Source organism: Oryzias melastigma, linkage group LG23 (assembly GCF_002922805.2).
Source record: "Oryzias melastigma strain HK-1 linkage group LG23, ASM292280v2, whole genome shotgun sequence".
In the NCBI taxonomy this organism is placed as follows: domain Eukaryota; kingdom Metazoa; phylum Chordata; class Actinopteri; order Beloniformes; family Adrianichthyidae; genus Oryzias; species Oryzias melastigma.
The window spans coordinates 352,364-376,287 of record NC_050534.1 but is presented as its reverse complement, the minus strand read 5'-3'; the positions used below and the strand labels follow the sequence as shown (position 1 = coordinate 376,287).

The window sequence follows — 23,924 nt, the reverse complement described above, 5'->3', positions numbered from 1 at the left end:
GGAACATGGGTTCTTGCCAGTAATGTTACTACGGCTCACTTCTGGACAGAAGGCTTGGATTACTACTGAAGGAACTATTGGCACAGTTGTCAGACCTGCCAGTACTCTCAGATCTTATGTGGTAAATCTAGCTTATAAGCTAGATTTTTCTGTTTTGATTGATTGATTTTGAACAACACTGCCCTCAGACAAAGAGTTGCTGCATCTGTTTAACATTCAGAAAATCTTAACATTTTAGAAAGCAGACTAATATCCCTCAAAAGATTTACGTTTTTAGCATTTATCACTTCTCACTACTCTATTTGACTTTCCACGTTTGAAATGTTGAGAACAGATCACATAAAGAAGCATGAAGGAAAAAAAATAGATAACTAACATTTTTTAATAAAATGCGGAAAAAAGCTCAAATACTAGCATGACAAAATGTCACATAATACAGTGCATTTCAAGTTATTATGCAAATCGTATCTAACTGTCAAAATCATAACATTCTTTGTTTTTCAATTAAACTCATGGATGATATTGGGTCTTGGAGCATTTTGTGTCACTAATATCAATTTCAGACAGCTGTGATTGTTAGTTTGCCAGGTTCAATTAAAACTACTGAAGAAGGTTGTTCTAGATTATTAGATTATTAATATGGGAAAGTAAAGGGATCTCTGCTGCTGAAAAGCTGAAAGTTAAATGCTTTGGACAGGACATGAAAACATTTGATATTTCACAAAAGCAAGTGTGATCGTCAAGCTATAAAGAGATTTGTGGTTGATTCAGACACACAGGTTGGTGCAGATAAAGGCAGAATGAGGAAGGTTTCTGCAGACAAATCCATCCCATTAAGAGAGCAGCTGCTAAAATACCATGACAAAGCAGCAGCACATATTTGAAGCTGCTGGTTCAAGCAGTCCCACCGACATCAAGATGTAGGACCCTCTAGAGGCCGCAGTTCTACGTAAACCTCTATTTGGCTCCCTGTAAACACTCACTAGCTCAGTGGGCTCAAACATAAGACTCATTTTCAAACAGTCTTGTTCGCTGATGAGTGCCGTCCAGTCCTGGCTAGTCCAGATGGACGGACTAGTGGGTGATTGGTGGATGGCCACCATGTCCCAACAGATCAACACCACAACACGTTATCCACATTAGCGTATTTAAGATATGAACACCTTACCTTGTTTTGAACTTGTAAAAAACAGAATAACATTTTAACATGGTGCCATACACCTCTCAAAGTCGTTTTGACATCAATAAGCACAACCAGAATTCATCCTTATATAAGACACTCCGGGCTAAAAGGTGCATTTTTTTTTTTTGTTTGTTTTGTTTTAATTTTTTAAATTTGGTGCCCATTTCAGAGCAGAAAATATGATACTAAAATTAAAAAAATACTGAAGATGCTCCCAGTGTTGTATCACAAATGTTTTGAAAATGCCAGACATCTACGATCCTTACCCAGGGCAGAGTGAGAGAAAGTCATCAACATAACAGCTAACATCTTTGTATGAATGATTCGCTCCTATAGTCTATCTTGAACTCTCACCCTTACTCTATCCTTTTTCCATGTAATATAAAAGTGAAAATGAAACATATAAAAATCCTTCTGCCCATTAGCACATCTATCTGATGCAGTGACTTTGACTTTTAACCTTGCCTGAACCCTTTTGTATATTGTCTAACATATAAAAATTAGAGGTAGAAATCAGGCGTCGAAATACATTTAAAAGTTGTCTGAGGTGGGTTAGAGTAGTAGTGTGTTCATTATCAGCAAATGCTCCGTTGTTTTTCTTCTTTTTCATATATTTGACACGTTTGATCTCCATTGAAAAAGAGAAAAAAAAACTATTTTTCATGGCAAACTGAGTGTTTTTTTGGCAAGAACCTGCACGTTTGACAGAGCGCCTGTGACTACAGCCTCATTTGGATCGAGCCTGCTGTTCACAGTGCAAAGGTCTGATAAAATGGTCACTTGTCTGTGAGAAACAGGATTGAGTTTCTCTCAGTCAATCATTTTTTGGTCTGGTTCATGTTTGTCACAAAAACAGGTACAAATTAAAAATCTAGTGTTTGTAGGGCTATTTTACAATCCCTGCTTTGTGCATTTGCTCATATCTTTTCTGTCACGGTGCAGATAGCGTGACGATCACTATGAAAGATGCCCGCTGGGTGGGCGCCTGGTGGTTGGGATTCCTGGTGTCCTCTGGCCTCCTTTTCATCTCCAGCATTCCCTTCTGGTTCCTACCCCGCTCCCTGCCCAAGCTGGGAGCTGTCATGACTCCACATGGACCCAAAGATGCAGTGAACGTCAAACACAAACTTAAGCTGAAGGAAATCGCCAAAGGTAGAGCCATAGAACATCCTCCTGTTTGTATGTGTGTGAGAGCACATTTATCAGGTTTCCTTTCAGTTGGAGTTTGTTTTCCCTCCTAGGGTTCGTCCCATCACTGAAACGCCTGCTGGGAACACCTTCTTACTTCCTCCTTCTGTGTGCAAGCATCCTGAAATTCAACTCCTTTATCGGGCTTTTCACTTTCAAAGCTAAATATATGGAGCAGCAGTTTGGACAATCCGCATCCAGAGCCAACTTCCTCATTGGTAAGAAATATGTTCATGCTGCTTGTTGAACAGCTGTGTTTGTGAGTCAAACTACATGTCAAAGTCAAGGCCCGGGGGGCATTCTTTACTTTCCACTCTGTCTTTTGTCACTCAGTGTTAGATTCATACAAACTGTGTTTCTCCACTTGTGCAAAATGAATCGGTCTAACAGTTTCTTATGCATTCCACCAAAACTGTAGTAGTCCATGCTTTATTCACGTTTCATACTCCATTCTCTATGCCAGTCTCCCGTGAAAGTCCATCCATATAAGCTTCAGGTGGTTCAAAACCAACGTGAAGCAACGTGTGAAATGCCGACATGGTGCAAACTTCATGAATCTTGCTACAGACTTTTCCTATCACAGCTCTATTCATTTGAAAGACCTGCTGTAATACAGTATATTTCCATCCGGGCACAAACCGCAATTTAAATATCTCCTCCATGATCAATTTTCAAATGGTTGGTACTTCTGTGAATTAAACAGGATGCCATCCATACCTCACTACCAAATCATAGCTCCTGATTGGTCAAAATTTAACCTGGTATAACTTTCAATGCGTATTGAATTGACGCTGATTATGTATGTAGGGCTCAAATGATTGTAGAAACTTGTGTTGCTTGTGTGTGCAATAATTTATTCTTTTCATTCTGTTAACAGTAAAGTAAAACAAATATTTTTACATAAAAGTGCTCATTGTTTTCATATTAAAAATAATAGATTTAGTTGCTGTAGGCCAACAATATAATTGTCCTTATAATAAAGACCTGTAAAGTAAAGAATAATGTAAGTCAATGATAATTACAAAAAAAAACCTTAAATGAACACATTCATTGCTAAAGTTAAATTCATTAGGCTCATTAATCCCCTCTAAAAGTCAAACTCTGTAACGTGGGAGTCAATTCTGAAGTTGCTCACTTTTAAACCAGACTCCAGTGGTCATTCTAAGAACTGCAACAATCAATGCTTTCAGATTGGCTTTAAATTTGGATCAAATTGCATTTCAACAATGTGAGTGTCTCCTCTTTGGTTTAGGGGTGCTGAACCTGCCGGCTGTAGCAGTGGGGATTTTCCTGGGGGGGCTCCTGATGAGAAGGTACAAGCTGAGTGTGGTATCAGGAGCTCAGCTCTCCTTTGCTACATCCTTCATGGCATACCTCCTGTTACTGCTTCAGTTTGGTACCAAGTGTGATAATATCCCTGTGGCTGGGCTCACTGTGTCGTACAATGGGTAAGTACTGTGGCTCGCCAGATAATTATTTGGATCAGAGAAGAGGGAAATTCTGCTGTTTTAGTTCTGGCCTAAGAGTTTACTGTGGGGCAGAAGAATTCATCAAAATCTTACGGCAATAGCTAAAGCCTCGTTACAACTGCCCTTCTGGGTGGATATCTTAACAGGTGGCCTTCACAAAATAGCAAGAGAGACCTCTGTGAGCCCGTAGAGCAAAAACGTGTATGTACATTTTTATTCTGTCTTTTCCATGGGCGACTGGTCATAATGAACACTTGTACGACGCATAAGGTAAAATAAGGGTGAAGTGGGTAGCATGTCATAGATAATTTTCTTTTTTCGGGCCCCACAAAGCCCACAAACTGAGAAAGATGAGGGCCGTTTTTGTGATAAGTGCACGCTCATTGCAGGTTCCTTGTGTGTAGTCTGAGTGTTAGAAATATAAAAATATAGAGCATAGTTTATGTGGGTATACGGGTGTCCGATGGTATGGCATTTTTATATGTCAAAACTCCACGCAGAAATAAGACATCTCCACACACGTATCAAACATTCCTCGCTCATAATTCCGACCCCCACAAGCGCTTTCTGCTCCTGCACGCTCGTGTTTAATCCTCCGCAGCAGAATCTCAGGGAACGGACACGTGCGACATTTTGGTCATGTGCACTCATGGGGACTCTGGCTCTGCTCAGGGAGAAACTTTCTGCGTGTGGGTGAAAAATGACTTTTGACAATTGGGGCGGAGGCAGAGGACTGTACTGGCTTTCTTCTGATTGGCCTATTTTGAGGATGACGCCTTCTAAACCAACGTAGACAGGAAGTTTACATTTGCAGAGGAGACTGTAGACCAAAGGTAGGTAACCCTGGTCCTCGAGAGCCGCCTTCCTGCATGTTTTCCAATATACCCTGCTCTGGCATGTTCTTATTGGCTGGACACACCTGAACCAGTCCCTACTCATGACTGATTACCTGGTTCAGGTGATATTGGAAAAAGTATATTGGAAAACATGCAGGACGGTGGCTCTCGAGGACCAGGGTTCCCTACCCCTGCTGTAGACGAAACATTGTGGAGACAATGGCATGTCTGACTTTAAAGAACGTCTAAGACTTTAGAAATACCGTGTTCTCTCTGATTGGTGGGGTTAGAGACCGGAGACCGTCTGCGACTATAGAGAAGATCCTCATCCCCGTCTCGCCCCCACACCCCCTAATGTCTATTACCAATCTATGCTCATCAAAAACAATTCTAATTATGCTTTGGAGTATTGCTCAGCATAAATAGTTTTTTAAATCCAGAACAACAGACTGTGTACTTTACATGACTCTCACTCTGTCTCTCTGGGCCTCAAAAAAACAAACAAACAAAAAAGCATGTTTCCTCCTTCATCCTCTCATTTTTAATGAGAATATTTAGATTTTTACTGCAAATAAAGATGATTTAATTATTACTTTTTGTATTATCATAATTTTTTGAATACAATCTGTACAAAGTGTCTTTTTTCAATGAGAACATTAGATTATTGTTACTAATTATTATAAATGATTTGTCGTGGATGCTTTGAAACTTGATTACATCAATGATCTTTAATAGCCTGATTTTATTAATATTTGATATTAAGTCCTGAACCGGATATTGATCATTCATGTAGAGAAAATGGTCGAGTCAGGGTGGGATTATATAAGTTCACTTCCTTCCACTCCATTTCAAGCAATCTACTTGTGATTCATTAAGTGATATGTTATGTATTATGATCTGATTGCTTGAAATAAACCATTTCATTCATTCATTCATTCATTTATTCATTCATTCATTCATTCCAAGAGTGTTCTTTAAATGCTGCCACAGTTACTTAGCCTGTGGCAAATCTTTCTTGTTTACCAGTAAACTATATTAAAACAGTAACAATAAAAACATTCAATTTATACATTGTAATTTGAGGAATCCTTTTTAACTGACTAATCAGAAGAAAGCCAGCGCAGCACTCTGTCTCCGCCCCCAGTTGTCAAAAGTCATTTTTCACTCATGCGCAGAAAGTTTCTCCGCAAGCAGAGCTAGAGTGCACTTGACCATAATGTCGCGCGTATTATCCATCCCATGATAACTGTGGATGAAGGTGGTCTGTCACGGACACCAGTGAAAATCAAAAATCATAAAAAAAAAGGTTCAGCACACCTAATTGTGGGGTCCAGATGACCCTGCTCCCAACATCAGCATACATAGGATAGCTCAAGGGTTAAAGTGGCCATACAAGCCTAGAAGGAACTGCAAGACACTCCTTAAGATGCTGCTGCTCCTGTCTACTCTTTACAGGCCTGGACAACCAAAACTGCTATTGCACTCTTACAGGGTCAATTCTCCATATGGGTTCTCCCAAGCAATCTAAAAAGCCATAAAAGCTGTAGCACAGTATGACTCATTGTGTTTTGAATCCTCCACCAAACTGCGGTTTGATGGCAGTGATAGTAGCAGCAATGCTAGGAAAAAATAATAAGTATGGTCAAACTATATCTGGAATTATCTTAGAGAAAATTAGTTTTTAAGCTTAAACCTTTTACAGTTGTGTTTCTTTCAATGACTCTGACATAAAAACTCCATCCCACGCAGAACACAGAGTTTATCATATGATGCAGGAGCGCTCTTTTCCGAGTGCAACAGAGACTGCTCATGTTCAGCAGACGAGTGGGACCCTGTCTGCTCAGACAGTGGAATCACGTACATCTCTCCATGCATGGCAGGCTGTCTCAACTACAGTGGATACGGAAAAAACACGGTAAGGTACAACACTCATAAAGATGGAAGCAGTTTTTCCATTTGAAATTGAGCAATTCCTACATTTTTCACATTTTGCAGCATTAGTTCACTCATGCAACCATAATTTTGTCATGTTGGTGTCATCTCATGTCTTTTCCAGGTCTTTCACAACTGCAGCTGTGTGTCCACATCCTCTTCAGCCGGCACCTCCTCGTCGGTGAAGCTGGGCCAGTGTCCTCATGCAAAGGACTGCAGCCGCAGTTTCACCTCCTACATGGCCGTTTCTGTCCTCAGCTCCTTCATCAACTCTCTTGGAGCCACTCCGGGTTACATGGTCATCATTCGGTCTGTATATTACACCACAAGGATGAAAGAATGACCACTGTGAACGTTGTGATCTCATTGCTTCAAATGAAGTTTTAAAAGAGAAATTAGAAATCCTTTTTTATTTTCACTTTCTACTTTATTCCTACGTGACTTACCAAATTATTGACTCTAGTCCCAATAAGTTATGAATATACTGAAAATCTCAATAGATGTCTTTCATACAGTGTTCATTTCACTTCAGAGATGTTTGTGATACAGGGGCAATTGTGTTGGGGTGATGGACACTCCTCGTTTTGTGTTTTCCACATAATGTTCTCACTGTATACAGTGCATCTTAGGACTTATTAGGACCAAAGCCAAAAAAGTTCTAAAGGGAAAAAACGTTTCATTTTCTGTAATCTGTGAGTATAAAAAAAATGCCTCAGAACATCATGAGGTTAGTGAGACGTCGCTGTCAAGCTTTCATTGCGGCAAACCGTGGAAAAACCCGCTATTGACGTGGTCAATTTTTGTTAATTGGGACTAAAATATCTTTATTATTATCATAACTAATGAAAATGTTGTTTTTGTTTCATTCATTATTGGTAATATCAAAGGAAAATTTCACAAAAATGTAGACCAAATAGTAAAAGTAATGAAGTAAATAACAATATCTATAACTTACTGTGAATAGTGTATTTAGTGTGTTTGCAAGACTTTGACAACAGATTTGAAACCGATGTTCTGCAAACATACCATCATTTTAATGTACGAACTCACTCTTCTCCGGTTTGGACATCCCATCAAATTAACCTCATGGGTCTTTGTGGGGATTATTATTTTAACCTCAGGCACAGTGATGATGGAGCGATTGCTCTTCCATTTCTAAACATTGCCTGACTGCTGATTTCTCAATGATTCCTCCAAGACAACCTGTTCATATATCCGAGCACACCTTCTACGATTTCCTCCCACAGTCCAAAAACATGCTTCATGTTAATTGTCTTAGCTGTTCCTTAGGCATGAATTTGAGTGAGTGAAGTTGTTTTTTTTCTGTATAATGGACTGACAAACTGTCCATCATGTGTCTGCCTTTGCCAGACAGTAGCTGCATATAGGCTCCAGCAACCATTTAGCCAAAACAGGATAACGTGGATACAGAAAATGTATAGAGAAAAGCCCACTCAATGTGCAATCCATGTTTTTTTTATCCCAGTTTAATTAACTCAAATCCAACAGAAAATATTGAGATTCATCAAACTGCCTTCAAACAATCCTAAGGAAATACATCATCTTATCCTCCTGTGTTTTGGACCTGCGTCAGTTCAGTAATCCAGACAGTGGTCTACAGAAGTAGAGGAAGCTCTGAAGGACTGTGTTGGTGGGCTCTATGGGGAAAAACCTGATGAAGGAGACTCATAGAGCAGTTAAAACTGTCCTAAAACAGACCAGAAGAGAGTACAGCAAGAGGTTGGAAGGAAAGTTGATGAATAACAACATACGTGAGGTCTAGAAGGCCATGAGAGCAATCGCCGGGTGCAGCAAAGTGGTGGACAGTTCTGGGTGTGTGGAGACAGGGAGAGCTGATGAGCTAAAGGCCTTCTTCCATAGTTTAGGCCTCTCCCCTAATACCTGTCGCTCTCAACACCTTGCCTCCACCTCCACTGCTCAGTGTCTCCAAGGCAACTCAAAACATGTGCAGCTGAACTGTGCGGTCAATGCAACTGGTCTTCAACCTCAGTCTCCAACTGAAGAAAGTCCCAACCTCCTGCTGGATCCCAGTCTTCAGAGGGTGGTTCCAGAGGAACATGCTCCCCCTGAACATTTCTAAAACCAAAGAAAAGATTTTGGAGTTTTGTGAGGTCACTCCATCACTTCAGCCTGTCTCCATTGATGGAGTGGAGGTCGAGATTCTCTCCACCTACGGATACCTGAGTCTGCAGCTGGACAGCAAGTTGGACTGGTCGACTCACACTCAGGGGGTGTACAAAAAGGTCAGAACAGGATGTATTTCCAGAGGAGAGTGGCCAGCTGAAACATCTGCTCGAAGCTTCTGCACGTTTTACCAGTCAGTCGTCTCCAGCATCTCTGTGTGAATATTTAGTAAACATTCACACTATAGTGATTCTCCTGCTCCCTTCTGAACGTTTTTAGCACATAAAAACTCAATCACACTTTCGATGATTTCAACTAACTTGTATTAAAACGTTCAGCTCGTTCAGGACATTACTGCTTGTATTTTTGGTATTCATAAACTTTGTAGTTTTTGAAATATTTAACAAAATATGCCTCATAGGAAATGTCAAAATTCTAAAGTAGATTAGCAACAAACCTTTAAATATATTCACGGGCTATGTTTTCATCTTTAATAGTAATTATTAAAAAATAGAGCTTACCAATTATTCTAGCCACATGCTAACATTTGGACTAATTTGCTAATTACTGGGGCTTTTTAGGCTGATTTAGAGTTTTTCAGCAACAGGCTAACAATTTTGACTAATGTAGTTTACAGAGTAATTTTAGACTATTTTGCAGTTTAGCTAGTACTTAAGCAATTAGCTAGCTTTTTTGGCTAATTTGGCATCTCCTAACAATTTTTATGCTAAATTGGAGTATACCTAATTTTTTAGTAACATGCTAACCTTCTACTAAAGGTTTTATCGGATAATTTAAAGTTAGCTTCTATTTTAGGAACACTAACATTTTTGACTAATTTAGTGTACTGAAGAATTTTAGGCCATTTTGGAGTTTAGCTAATATTTAAGCAACACACTAAATATTTTTGCAAAATTGGCATGTCTTGGGGATTTTTAAGCAATTTTACTACAAATGAAAAAAAAAAATTAAGTCAGCTTCAGCACTCTTTCATAATTCTCTAACGACATTTCCAGTCTTTTTGCAAATGTAACATTTTGCAAATAGCTTTTTCATTTCCCACAAATCCCTTCAGCAGTTTAAGTAAATTGTGTCACCATTTTCAGAAAAAAGCTTCAGCATCTTCAGTGACTACATTCAGCAAAAAGCATTCACACTACTATTATCACAGGTATACAACTGTTCTAGTTTCATATGCAGTAGTGTGCTGGGGAGGCTGTGCCAGAAGAGACTGAATAGACTTGTCATAAGAGCTGAGTCTATAATAGGTGTGAGTCTGGACTCGGTGGAGACACTCATGGAAGCAAGAACAAAATCCAACCTCAAAGCGTAGAGGAGCAGCAAGAGCCCACCCCCTGAACTCTGTCCCCCCAAACAGAAGAGCTCCTACAGCAACAGGCTGCTCTTTCTAAGGTCCAACACAACGAGGCCTAGATCTTCTTACGTTCTGAAGTCCATCAGACTCCATAACTCCACTGTTGGACGGGTAAAACCCACTGTTATGAGTTTTATGTTCACATATTTATCATGACTTTTTATATAGCGATACATATTTTCAGTGACCCTTTATCATTTTTAGACTTGTACTTGTTATTTTATATATCTTATCTTCTTTTGATGTATTTTATTCATTTTATCCTTTATCTTGTATGGGGTTTCAGCAGATCCAATAACTTCCCTTTAGGATCATTAAAGTCAATCTATCTGACTAATTTTCACTCTTTTGTCTTGTGCTGTGATTACAGATGCATCTCACCAGAGCTAAAGTCTCTTGCACTAGGAATTCAGGTCTTGGTAACCAGGACTCTTGGTAAGATTAATCTTTACCAGCTGATTTTGAGGTTCTTGAAGCTTAACATGACTCGTATGTCGGTCTTGGAGTCACTTGCGTGTCTTCTGTCTTCTAACAGATTTTCTGTTATTTTTTTGTCTGTTTCTTTGAATGTCTTTGAGAACTGGACCAAGAGTGATTTCAACTCTAGACAATGTCTTACTTCCACAAACTAAGTCAGTTCAGTGGCCCATTATGGTAATATAGGTGCCGCCAAGTTAGAGACAGAAATTGTCAGTGATTGGTCTCAATCAGTCTGAGTGGAGGTTTCTATGGCAAACACTATGGCAAATCAGGAGTCAGCTTGTTGAAAGTCCAAACCCCTAACCATTGAAAGAGAATCTGGTGCTTTATGAAGAAATGTTTTTTGAGAAAACACTCGTTTCATTATTTGCTTGCAGGTGGAATCCCAGCACCAGTGTATTTTGGAGCTCTGATTGACTCAACGTGCCTGAAGTGGTCCGTGAAGAAGTGTGGAGGCAAGGGGGCGTGTCGCCTTTATGAGTCAGACATGTACAGGTAACTCAAGGACCGACAGTGTTCCCCCACTTATTCGTGTTTCTGTAGTCGCGGTGTCACGTATGTGCAGATTATTTTTTTTAGTCATATGACTCTTCTGGTTCATCAAAAAACTCTAACAATTGAAGACGCTTAATTCTGCATATAAGGGAAGTGCTGCGCTCCACAGCATCCACCTGCATGGAGAAATGGAATCAGCTGACTCAGAAGTGTCTGAAAAAAATCCTGATATGCAGAAGTAGATGATCGCAGACTGGAGCAGGTGTTTATTGTTTGATGGAGGAAACAAATGCAATCCTGATTTAAAGGCAGAGAGATGAGCGACATTCATCTGCCTCATGAAGTAGGCTGTTGTGGAGGTACAGTCTTTTGTTCAATAAAGTTTTGTTCATTAAATTATTCAATTAAAAAAAATCTTTATGCCAAAGGGCCCTACCATGAAAATTCTACTTTTGAGGTTTCGAGTGTATTCTACTCTATAAAGCACTCCAACGCTTTATTTTGATCCGTTCATGCACTTAAGAGTAATCCTCTAAAAAGTCTCTTCATATTCACGTATTCGGCTTATTCGCAGATCTCTCCGGTCCCTAACCCCGCGAATAAGGGGGAATACTGTAATGCCACTCTACAATTGTGTGATTTTTCCTTTTTTTAAATCTACCTTTGCCTTTTCAGAGTTATTTTCTTGGGTCTGATCACCTGCCTCAGTGGTTCCTCCTATTTCTTCATGATTGCTGTCATCATCCTCCTCCGGCAACAGTTTTGTGGACAAGATGAGGAAAAAGAAACACAGCGCAGCAATCCCTCTAAGGATATTGAACTCAAAGTCCCATCAAACCCCACTGAAGGCGCTGGCACATCTATGAGTCCCAAGTTGCCTCATGACCCGGAGGGTACCACAGATTGTGAGAAGGAACAAGTGGTTGACAGAAAAGGACAGCCCTCACAAGATAATGAGCCTAAAGGCTGTACACAGACCACGACTGAGTTCACTCTTCATGTCACTGATGAAGCAGGCAAAGATCTGGTCTGTTGGGAGCCAGATCCTCAGATAGAGATCAATCACTCAGATGATAAAAGCAAGGTGGAGAAAGGAAGTTAGGAGGAGAACCGTTGATCAACTCAAGAAACATGTGTTTGAAATAAACATGAAAAACACCTAAATAAAAGTACATTTATGTGGAAAAAAAGTATGTAGACTGCTCTTCCCCCTTCATTTGATTCAACCAAAGCTGTTCTATTTAGACTTGAGGATAATTGGGGCTTTTCGTGTTTCCATTTTATTGTTTGAAACAAACACTGACATTAATGAACACATTTGGATGATTTTGTCACAGCAGCTGAATATCAATGAATAGTAAGTCCTGGTTTCTTGAAAAAATAATGAATTCATCCATAAATTAATGAAATATGATGACAGTTTTAGACGGGTCATATTTAGGAGTTGACCAATATAAATATCAGCATCTGTCAATATTGGCTATTAAGTCTTCTTTTAATCTGACGTCCGATATTGAACTGGTTGTTTTTGGCTCGGAGGCGGGCACACCTCTGTCTTCAGTTTGGTCCCACCCACTGCACTAATTGGGTGCACAGACAGAGGCAGAGCCAATCAGAAATTGAGACTGTTTGTGGTGAGGAGGTTGGAGGAGTCTAGGGATGGTTAAACCATGGCAGAGAGAAAATGTTCTCTGTGGTGAAGCTCATGCGTGCACGGACGTGTCAAAGGTGCATAAAGCCTGAAAAATCCCCTGAAATGATAGTAAACATCTCTGTCCTTGCCATATCACAACTAGCAGTGCCGTACTGAATATCAGAAAAACATCAAAACAAAACAAAAAACATCAGCGGCAGCTCTGTTACTTCACCGCCAAGTATGTCTGTAAATCACTAAATTAAAAAAGATGCTAAAAATAAAGACAATATAGAAAATATAGATTGATCTCCATCTTTCAATAGAGGGAGAACATGAGCTGCCATCCGAACTTTGGGAATTATATGTGACTGAATACTTACGTTGAGAATCTGGGTGATGGGTTCAACTACAAAAGTGGGGGTCTAGGTCGTGTGGACCAGGAGATTTTTTTGGATCAATGGCTTTCAGGGTCTACAGCAAATCTGAATTGGAAATTGGTTGGATGACAGATTTGGTTGCAGGAGAAGAATCAGAAGATACTGTAATAGATGAAACAGGCAGAGGATCTGAATGACACTGGTGGAGATGAAAGAGGGACTAACCCATTAGATTATTTCGCCCAGAAATCCTACATTTTTTAACAAGTCTGATGAAAATGTTCAGTCGCATTCTACGTCTTGAATTAACTGAATGCGGTGAATATCACCGCTGTAAAAAATGCTCAAAACATCTTTTAAGAATGTGACAGGGTTTAGATTTTACTATTTTGTCATCTCTTATTACTGCAATAGCGCAATGATCACTAACATCATTGCAGAGGAACTAAACTTATGGGGTTTATTAGCTAGTGTTGGATCCAACAGAGTGGATTTATTTGAATCAACTGGATTTAATCGGGTGACAATGAATCACACAGTTCCTTAAAATGATCAGAAACAGGAGAAAGCCAATTCCAGTTGAAATCCCCCATTATTAATATTTCTGTATCACAGAGGCTGTGGAGCTCTTTGGAGAGAGAGGACAGAGTTTCTGGTTTGGATGAAGGTGATCTGTAACAACCAACTAAAGTAAAATATAAAACTTCAGTCAGATTCACTCGGATGGCTAATAGCTCAAATTGCTTGGGTTTAGTGATTGATATGGTTACAGAACGGCAAAATTTAGAGTTGACATAGAGAGCTACTCCACCGCCCTTAGCAGCTCTATCGGCTCTATACACATTATAGCCTTGAATAGCGATTTCACTGTCAGCATCAGCCTTATTCTACCAGGTCTCTGACAGAACAGTTATATCAGGATTAGTTGTGAGAACCCATAACTTGATCAAGTCCAGTTTTGGCAACAAACTTCTTACACTGAAGTTCAGAAATCCAAGCCCAGTTCTACATTACAGTGTTCAGGTGTAATGACTTGTAAAGGCCCAGGATCAAGTTGCACATTACCAGAGAGCAAAAGCAGTAAAGAAATGATCCGTTTCAGTCTATGAACTCGTTTGCTGATATTATATGTTCCTTTAGAAATATTATTTGACCCGTTCTCAGGCGCAACACACTGGATGATTGATTTGGGGATGAGACATGGGATTGGATGAATCAAATGCTTTTCTTCTTGATAGACTTTGGTTGAAGAATATTGTAGTACTATTGGAGAAATGAAAGTCTCAGAGGTACGGTTCCATGAAATCTCGGGTCCAAGAAGACGTAATGTGTAATATAAGTAAAACATTATGAGTAAATACCTCAGGAGATGAGACGACGGGTGACGGACAAGCAGTGAGATCCAGGTGGAGGAACTGCTAGATCTACAGCTGGAGAGCTGCTGTAGCTGGTCATCTGAAGCTATTATCAGTGAAATGATTCAATGACTGTTATTGAAATAATTTTACTGATTCTGACATTATCAAAAATAAGTTAATACATTCATTAAATAAACCTCTTCTGCACTATGATGGTGCATTGAAGTCAGTGTGAATGGGTAACAACAGCTAACACATTTCACACATAGAGGCGGTTTCATTTGGATTTCTTAAGCCTTTCAGAGTAAACTATATCCAGATGTACAGTACACGCAAACGTTTGGAGACACCCTCTCATGCAAAGGGTTTCTTTATTTTCATGACCGTAGATTCTCACTGAAGGCTGCAAAGGCTGTTTGATCAGGAGTGATGGATCGCTGCTGCAGATGAGCTGGCCTCCACAGTCAGTTGGACCTGAGCCCCATAGAATGAGGTTCAATTGAAGAATAGTAAAGGTCATTCCACCAGGCTCCTGACTACGGTATCCACAGTGCTCCAACAATCAATCAAGTGCTACAACTTTGTAGTTGTAAAACAGGTAAGAAGACGGACCTTTTCAAGGGTTTTAAATGTGCCATAGGTCTGAAAAACAGTAAAGGTCGTTCATTAGATCTGAATTATTTCTACATAGCTAAGTTTATTAATTCTACCAAAAACTATCAAATAAACTGTATATAGTCTTTTTTTAATTACTGCTGACATTAAACTTTCCTTAATTTCTTTTTATTTACAATCTTGCCTCGGGTCTCGTGACTTTCGCCATCACACCTGTACCTTCATTCACTCGATCTCTCTCTGCTCCCCCTAGTGCTCACACACCACAACAACATCTCATTTTTTGCAAAGTTATAGTAAAATAAAGGCCCACAAAAATCCTTCCCAGAGAGTTAAGAATCGAGAGTTGAAAGAGCAGATTCTTCATCAGGAGTCGAATCGGAAGAATCGGAGTGAGGCTCTGAGCAGGAATGAAGTGGGTGAGTAGAACAACAACATTGTGTGGTGATGGTGCAGTATTTTCCTAGTGCACATGTCACAATAAAAAGAGTTGGAACGTGAGAATGTGAAGTTTATTTAATATTAACACTTTTTATGTACCCAAGCTACTTGTTGTATGTTTGTAACCTTTGTAACTTAGTTTTCCAACTAAAATCCTCCACTTTCACACCACATATACGTCACTACCAAATCCAAGTCCCTGATTGGCAAAAGATGAATGTTTTGACATTGAAGCAGAGGAAAGTTCAATGAACGCCGGTTTGCTAGTGGACTTAAAAACGTGCACGGTGACATGTTAACACCAGAGTGTTGTTAGCTGAAGCCCAAAATGTGATTTTACAGGCGTAATACCAGTTTAAATACCAGTTGCTGAGGCAGGTATATATGCAGCATCCAGCAGCTACCCTTCAAGGAAAACTTTTTTAGACAAAGGTATCTGGGAGATCATGACAACTGGTGAGTGTTGGAACGAAGATCGACCATTAAACTCAGAGCCTCAGTTTTTGGCTCAGCTCCGTCTTCACCACAACAGACTGGTCCAACTACCACATGAGACCAGGCGCCTCACCATTCCACCTGTTGATCTCACGCTCTGATCTTTATCCAGTAAATATCCCAAACCACCTTAGATAATCGTCAAATGAAACCAGGAGAGACTTTGTCTATTGGAATCAGAGCATGAACCACAAAAATACAACTGAGACCAAACAGTCCAAACCTAAAAGGCTCAATCCTTAAGAAGAAAAGACAACAGAAATATCAATTTGTCAAAAATTACAATTCCAAATTAACCTTTTGAAATAATTCAACCTTATACAAAACAATTTGACAATTCAGATTTTTTTCCCTTCTGCTACATCAAAAACAATGCCTTTCATTTTATGCAACCAAGCACTTAAGCTTGGCAGTTCTGTTGTTTTTTTCCCTAAACAAAAAGCAAATTAAAAGCCTCTGTGGCTTGTGAGTCACCAATTTCCACGGATTAATTTAGAGGAAAAATACAGACAGAAATGATGTTAGTATTATTCATAGGCTGAGTAAAATAAACTGTGAGCATGTCTGAAAAGCTAAAAAGTAAAGGTAGAAAACTATGTTCTGTCATGTACTGCATGTGACAATATTAGCTTTTGGAGAGACAGTTTTATAACTGACCCTAAACACTGTAAACATGACAAATGCTCTTAGTCATTATCCCAGGTCACACACCACAACACTGATGTTAGACAGCAACGCTCCAATATTACAGGGACTTTTGATCTCAATTATGTTTGGTATCATAGGAGCAATAAACTACGAGCCGCATACGTGTTGGAGCTTTGGAGTACAAATAACTAAGAGCGAATAAAAGCTTCATGGCATGAAATATGAATGCAATAAGAAAATAACAGTGTCTTGGAATGTCTTTGTTTGACTCAACAGCCTCCCAGTACTTCTATAAAATGATCCATACAGAGACATGGTGTGTTTGATTTACAGAACTGTACTTTCTGCAATAAAGAGCTCATCACAATAGAGCATTTCTCTATCATTCTCTTTTTTGAAATTATGCTGTGTGTAGGGTGCACTGAAATATAAAAACAACCTATTGAAATCACACAAAAATATGAGGTAACAACCTGCATCTGATATGACAGGTTATACTCACCTGGATTTACCGGCTGAATCTACACATTTATTAAACACACTACACACCTAATTAACATCTTAAAAAAACAATTTCTACACACGTTAGCGCCAACCTGAAGGGAAAAGAAGAAGAAGAACAATATATGAAAGTGATTCATTTAATGGTCTAAACTTATTCTGCTACGTGGCTACATGTAATATTTTAGTAATTCTAACTCAATTTTTACTGAAACATTTGACATTACAGATTGTAAAGTGTTTCTTCATCAAATCATTTAAAATATATTAATATCAACAAATGAAACCTATTTGGATATTCTACAGAACTTACACACAATCAGGATGAATACTGATTATTCAAATCTTACAGTTCAATAATAATAAAATCATGTTACGGTTATTAGATTAGATTATTAGATAGTGATGACATCACACAGGTGCAGACTCTTTAAAAATGTAGTCAAACACAATCTGTTGGAAATGTTCTACGGATTCATGTTTCATTTGAACTCCATCAATCACGGTTTTATTTTACAACTGAACTTTTAGAGTTTTTAGGTTTTTATTTTCATTCTTAAAGTTATATTTTATGCTTTTTGTGAATGTTGTAGTTACTGCTGACAAAAATGAGGTCCTGTGATTCAAATTTAACTATAAATAATTTTAAATTATCTTAGGCTAAATTTGACATTATTTAAACATTTATAATTGCACCACTACAAATGTGTTCAAATGATTTATGTATGAGCAATTTTTAAAACATAAAAAATTATGATCATTGCATCACATTATTTTAGCTTTTTATTTTTATACTGTAAAAAACATCCTTTTTTAGGCAGATTTTACTAATTTTTTTCAGCTTTGTTGTCGATTCTAAAAATAAAAGGGTTTGTGAGGATAAGATTTATCCATTGTTATAATTTTTTTATTCTACCTGAAATTTGTGAGCAACTTCTTAACACTTTACATTCATAATGACTACGACCCTGCTGAGTAAGTTTTTCATTGTAGCCATGTCAACATTTTTATAATACAATTCATTCCCAGCCTTGTATGAAATGCATAAAAAACAGACCGATACTGCTAACAAATGTTACTATGACTAAGCTAACTCCTAACCTTATTGGTAACATGTAAAACAAAAAAACCCAAACACACTTCAACATCACTACATGTTTTCCTCGTTAGCCTCATTAGCTTTTTGCAACAACACTCTACCTTATTAAAAAATAAAAAACAGACTGACATTTTGACAGAGCACCGTGTACCTGTCAACATCAGTATCACAACCAGAATGACTCCATATATAAGGCATGTTATTTATTTATTTTTTTTAAATCAGTGCTTCTAAAGTGCATAACATTTGTATTTACAAAATGATTGTGGAGGAATAGCCTCTGAGTAACTTCTGAGGGAGTTTTTTCTGGTGAAGTGAAGCTCTGACAGCTGAACTCTAAGAGGTGTGAGGAGCCCATTGCTACATTATTTCTCTGTTAGCTCAGAATGAGAGGGAAGATGGACAGCACTTACCAGAAGCATGCAGCCTGTGCTGACATATGCCAAGAAACACGAGAAAATTCTCTTCTTACACTCACTGCAGTGTTATCCAAGACTTGTTGTGATTCTTTTTCCTCAGTTGAAATATAGTTATATCAAACTTTTCCAAAAAAAAAAAAACATGTCTTAAAAGTCTTTTTTTCTGCTTTTAAACCATGTTTCAAACCAAAATTTTGAGGCATTTTTTTTTACACTCCCTGCCTCTCTAAAATAATGCTGTGTTGACTGATCTAGTTTCCCAGCCAGCAAGACCAACTGGGCCCCATATGGTGTAAAAGTGGCAGAAAATGTGGGCCCCAAATGGGTTTGTCATCACTGGCTTAAGTGAACCCTCAGTGGGTTGGCTCAACATGCAATCTAGCCACCAGGTGGACAGCGTAGAGTGCTAACGAGCTGTGCTATAACGAGCTAGCAAGCTCCACTGTAGCATTCTAGTGAGCTCCTCTTTATTGAGCTAGCAAGCTCCTCTGTAGCGAGTTAGCCCATATTTTCTGCCCACTTTTAAACCGTATGGGGCCCACCTGGCCTTGCTGACTGGATTCCTTTTGAGACCAAAACAATCTTATGATGTCACCAGATTCTAGACTGTAATGAGCCTTGTGGGCCACAAGGGGGCAGAGCAGCATGTGGCACAAATCCTCGTTCCCACTGGTTTTTCAATTATTATTATGGTGTTTTTAGGCAAAATTGAAACTGTGTCATTTTCTAGGACGTAGTTTCTGCAGAGCAGCAGGTGTTTAGGAGAACTTTGCCTCTCAATTGTGTGCAGGAGTAAGCCTACCTCCCTGGTAGCTTACAGCTCTCACACAGATCAGGTTGTGAATAGTTGTATAAAAACATCTGTAATCGTGTCTCTATGTCTGGTTTATGAGATTATTCAAACATTTCCCCGTAGCACCAGGAGCTTCTATCTCACTCCGGGGACTGTGTCGGGATGACAGCCGCTTCTGTGGTGTTTCTGTGACTCTGTGACTGAGTTGGAAGGCTGTCCAGCATTATGACCCGACAGGGACATAAAAAAATTAGGGGCTCTTTTTTATTATTGTCTCGATGAAAACAAGTAAAATGTAACAACGTGCAGGAGGCCCAAGCCTCAGTATGGGGTAAGATAACTTTCAAAAAGAACGCAAAGTTGTGTGCAAAATAATATTCATAAAATAATATAACTTTGCAGAGAAAACTATGAACACAAAATTTAGTTTTAGGTTTAACATGTCTCTGTAGAAAATGAATTATGTCTTGAAAACAAATTTCTCCTGTTCACAAACTGTCAAAGATCCGTCACGGGTCACAGGCTGATGCATCGAGTCCAGAAACGTCGATCCAGATGAGAGAGGATGCGCACTGACTCATTTATGAAACTATGATGGAAGGAAAAATTATCTCGACACTGTAGCTCTGCTGGGGAACAAAAGATGATAACGGTCAAGTCCTGCAGCTTTTTAAAAAAATGTTTTGCCAGGCCAAACTACCGGAGCATATAGAGAATGAAAATGTCCGGGAAATGGTGGCAAAAAAAGAAAAAAGAGATGTTAAAATGGGAGTCAGCCGAGCAGGCAGCGGAGGGATTCCCGTCTTTCTGATGCAGTTTTGCTGTCTAACGTCCAGTGCTGGTGTTTTGCCAAAGAACGTCCCCTAACAGAATTTGTCTCCCCAGTGTCAGTCATCATTCTGGCAGGGGGAACGTACCTTAGCACAACACCGGCCAGCAGCAGCATGTTATCCTGGAGAGGTGGAGCGGACGCTCACGCTGCAGGTCCTGGACCGGTCCAGGTGTACCCTTGCCTTTACCCATCAGTACCCGGGCCGGGCTCTAGCAGCACCGTGACCCTGAAAGGGATAGCAGGAAACAAAAAAAGCAGCTAAGCTAACTCAGAGCTAAAGAAGGCTAACTGGGAGCCGATGCTAACTTAGTGGAAAATAAAGAAAGAAAAATCCGAAACAGAAAGAAAGTTGGGGATTCTGATCCTACTGACTTTATTTTAATGTTGATTGTTTGCTGACCGTCTGCTTTAGCTCTGAGTTAGCTTAGCTGTTTTTATTTTGTCATTTTCTTATTTTCAACTCATTTCACAGACATGTTTTTTTAACCCTTAATGTGTGAAGTGGCACGTCTGCTACTTCTTTAGGACTGTTTTCCATCACTTCTGTGTCTGAAATGATCCACTGCTAAAATGTTTACACAATTGATTGATTGATTGATTGATTGATTGATTGATTTCAAGCATAGATTAAAAAATACAGGATAAAACACACAATTATTTCAAACTCATTACAGAAGCAATTAAATGCATTGATTATAAAATAGAAAACGAAAATAAAACACACTTATGTCACATTTGGTTCAATCATTTTTTGTGATAATTAACTAAAGTCAGTAGAGTTTGATTGATTGAATAGAACTGGAAAGAAGTGAATTTATATAATCCCATCCATCCATCCATCCATCCATCTTCTTGACCGCTTCTTCCCTTTCGGGGTCGCGGGGGTGCCGGAGCCTAACCCGGCTACTGAAGGGCGAAGGCGGGGTACACCCTGGACAGGTCGCCAGTCTGTCGCAGGGCTTATATAATCCCACCCCTACTTAATTACTTAATTTCACTGTTTTGGAAAATTATGTAATCTGGTTGTTGTTGTTGTTGTTGTTGTTGTTGTTTTTTGTAATTCCCAATAGTAAAGTGAAGTATTTGTTGATTATTGATTAATCTCATCAAATATTATTTCAGTAAACAGTAACATCAATCATACATCATGTCACAGATATACAATACTCATTGATTATCAATGTTATATTGATGCAGAAAAAAGAATCATTACACATTGAAATGAAGTTTTAAAGTAACAATAGAGTTCTTATTGATCATTCTCTGAAAGAATTCTGACATATTTTCAGTAAACATTAATAATTCTCACAATATCTAATAATCATTGATTATTTTTAGAACACATAATTACAATAATTCTGTAATCAGTGCTACATATTTTGGATCAAGTAAAGAAAATTAATACCAGTGATTGTAAACTTTTCAGTAATCATTACTGCATATTACATAACATAAAACTCATTGATTACATTAAAAAACTGATTATTTCATCACATTCAAGTTCAGACATTTGGTATTCTTCAAACACCAGTTGATCTTTAACTCGTCTTATCTTTATATTGTGAGATTAGAGTTTCTTTATCCATTTTCTTGAATGTATAAATGCTTGAACATTGTTTGAGATCATTACTGAACTTATTCCAGAGTTTGGTTCCACACAGAAACACAGAAACTTTTCTTTGTGGTTCTTATCAATCTGACCTTGAAGTTCCTGCATCCTCTCAGTTTGTTCCTCCTTCATTTTCTAAGAACTGTTTCTGGATATTTTACGGTAATGTTTTCCCACTAGCTCTGGATATTAACTGTGCAGTGTAAAAATCAATGAGGTCATACAGTTTTAGAATTCTGGATTGATCAAATAAATCGTTAGTGTGATCAAGATAACCAGCTTTATGTATAATTCTGATGGCTCGTTTCTGAGGCAATCAGCAACCATAACATGCAGTCGGAGATCGCTGTATTTTGATCTGTTTTATTACATTTTCACTTCTGTGGATATCAAGATAATTTTCCCATTATAGCATCAATAACATTCTTTAGATTTAGAATTTACTTTAGTAAAATAAATAAACTTAAACAGATATGCACAGTTTGATCAATCGATGTTTCTGGACTCCATGTATCAGCCTGTGACCTCGTGACGGATTTGTGAACAGGACAAATTTGTATTCAAGACAAAGAAAAGTCGTATTCTAAAGAGACATGTTAAACTCAAAACTAAATGTTGTATTCATATATTTTTGTGCAAAAAATATAAATGTGAGCACAGCTTTGTATTTATGAATACAAATTTCTCTTCATGAAAACAACTTATCTTCTATGAAGGCGCTCCTTATGAACAGCTTCCATACGTCAGCCTCCACACCCACAGCTGTCTGTTTGCCCGTGTTTCGAGTGTGAATCTACGGGAGGCTGGATGACTGCAGCCAGAGAGCCGCCGTGGTGAGACAGGCTGGCGATCCGTCCAGAGTATCCAGCCTTCACCCAACAGCAGCTGTGGACGAGCTCTTTTGACCCCAGCAGGTTAAATGATTCGATGGAAGTTCAGGACAAAAATGTTCACATTGGATTAATATTCTACCTGCTGATCAAGTCACTGAAATCGTCACATGCCCAAAGCTGAGTTCCTGATTGGCAGATGAGACGCGACGACCTGTCACACTTGAGATATCTCAATTTTGTCAGCCTGCTGCCAGTCCTCCATGCTCCACGCTCAGGTCACGCCGCAGGACTTCAGATCGCCTCCATTCACGTCCGTGACATTGACTTAACCTTGAAACTCCGTCGTGTGAATCACCTGGTGTGACGTCACGAGTACCATCGTTTTCAAGCAGTATTTGTTTGGTCTGCTCCTGATTCACAACAGTTAGAATAAAGAAAAACGGAGCAATGCAGATTCAATCTTAATGTTCTTTATAGTTGTCCTCCATCAGGAGAAAAATGTCAAAAGAAGGTTTTCAAAACACATTTCATCTGAGTTAGTCTTTAACAAACCTGTAAGATCTTAGACTCCATGTTGATGATTTTCATGTCATTTATGCGTTGTGAAATCCTACCATTTTTAGTATTTAACTTTGTCATTTACTTTAACTTTGTATTGGAGCTGTTATTATGAACTTTTAGCATTTTCCTGTCTGGGATTTCTGTCTGTCATTTTTCTGTGGCGAACCCTGAAGGGAAAAGATGAAGAAGAAGAAGAAGAAGAAGAAGAAGAAGCATTTTTCTGTTTTTCTATTTTATGAAAAACATTTTCCATTTTTTATTGCTGCTCATTTTTGGGATTTTCAAGGGAAGAGCAAATGAAATCTCTGATTTTGCCACCATGCTTGAACCATATTTGAACAACTTTTTGTTTTCTACATTTTTTTGTAGCTTTTTTGTAGCAATTTCCTGGCTAGAAGAAATCTAAAAAATAAGCATGTGTCACATTTATTATTCAAGTTGTCAGATTCCTACTTTTAAGTGTTAATTAAATCTGAATAAAAGTTCATTAATTAGCCCTTTATTTAAGCCAGATAGTCAAAGTACGATGACATAACTTGTTAATTATTTAATTCCATCTTCTCATGTATCATTTATTGTCTGTGAAGTCCACAGAGAGGCTCAG

The 23,924-nt window shown here is 38.7% G+C and overlaps 1 protein-coding gene and 1 long non-coding RNA gene across 3 annotated transcripts in view; one reads left to right on the top strand and one right to left on the bottom strand.

Moving 5' to 3' along the window:
• The window catches only part of LOC112160226 (solute carrier organic anion transporter family member 1C1), a 90,511-nt gene extending 78,215 nt beyond the window's left edge, over positions 1-12,296 (top strand). For both annotated transcript variants that reach the window (XM_024294620.2, XM_036210289.1), the window contains 8 exons: positions 2,126-2,335; positions 2,425-2,589; positions 3,624-3,819; positions 6,426-6,591; positions 6,733-6,917; positions 10,499-10,563; positions 10,986-11,103; positions 11,779-12,296. In XM_024294620.2, the coding sequence (XP_024150388.1) occupies positions 2,126-2,335; positions 2,425-2,589; positions 3,624-3,819; positions 6,426-6,591; positions 6,733-6,917; positions 10,499-10,563; positions 10,986-11,103; positions 11,779-12,205 (1,532 nt within the window). In that variant the 3' untranslated portion in view covers positions 12,206-12,296. The remainder of the gene's footprint in view (positions 1-2,125; positions 2,336-2,424; positions 2,590-3,623; positions 3,820-6,425; positions 6,592-6,732; positions 6,918-10,498; positions 10,564-10,985; positions 11,104-11,778) is intronic.
• LOC112160231 lies at positions 6,421-8,636 on the bottom strand. Its single transcript, XR_002921632.2, has 3 exons — positions 8,381-8,636; positions 6,654-6,919; positions 6,421-6,566 (listed from the first exon to the last, which is right to left on the bottom strand). It is a non-coding gene; the product is annotated as an uncharacterized LOC112160231 (long non-coding RNA).
• Positions 12,297-23,924: the final 11,628 nt, after the last annotated feature.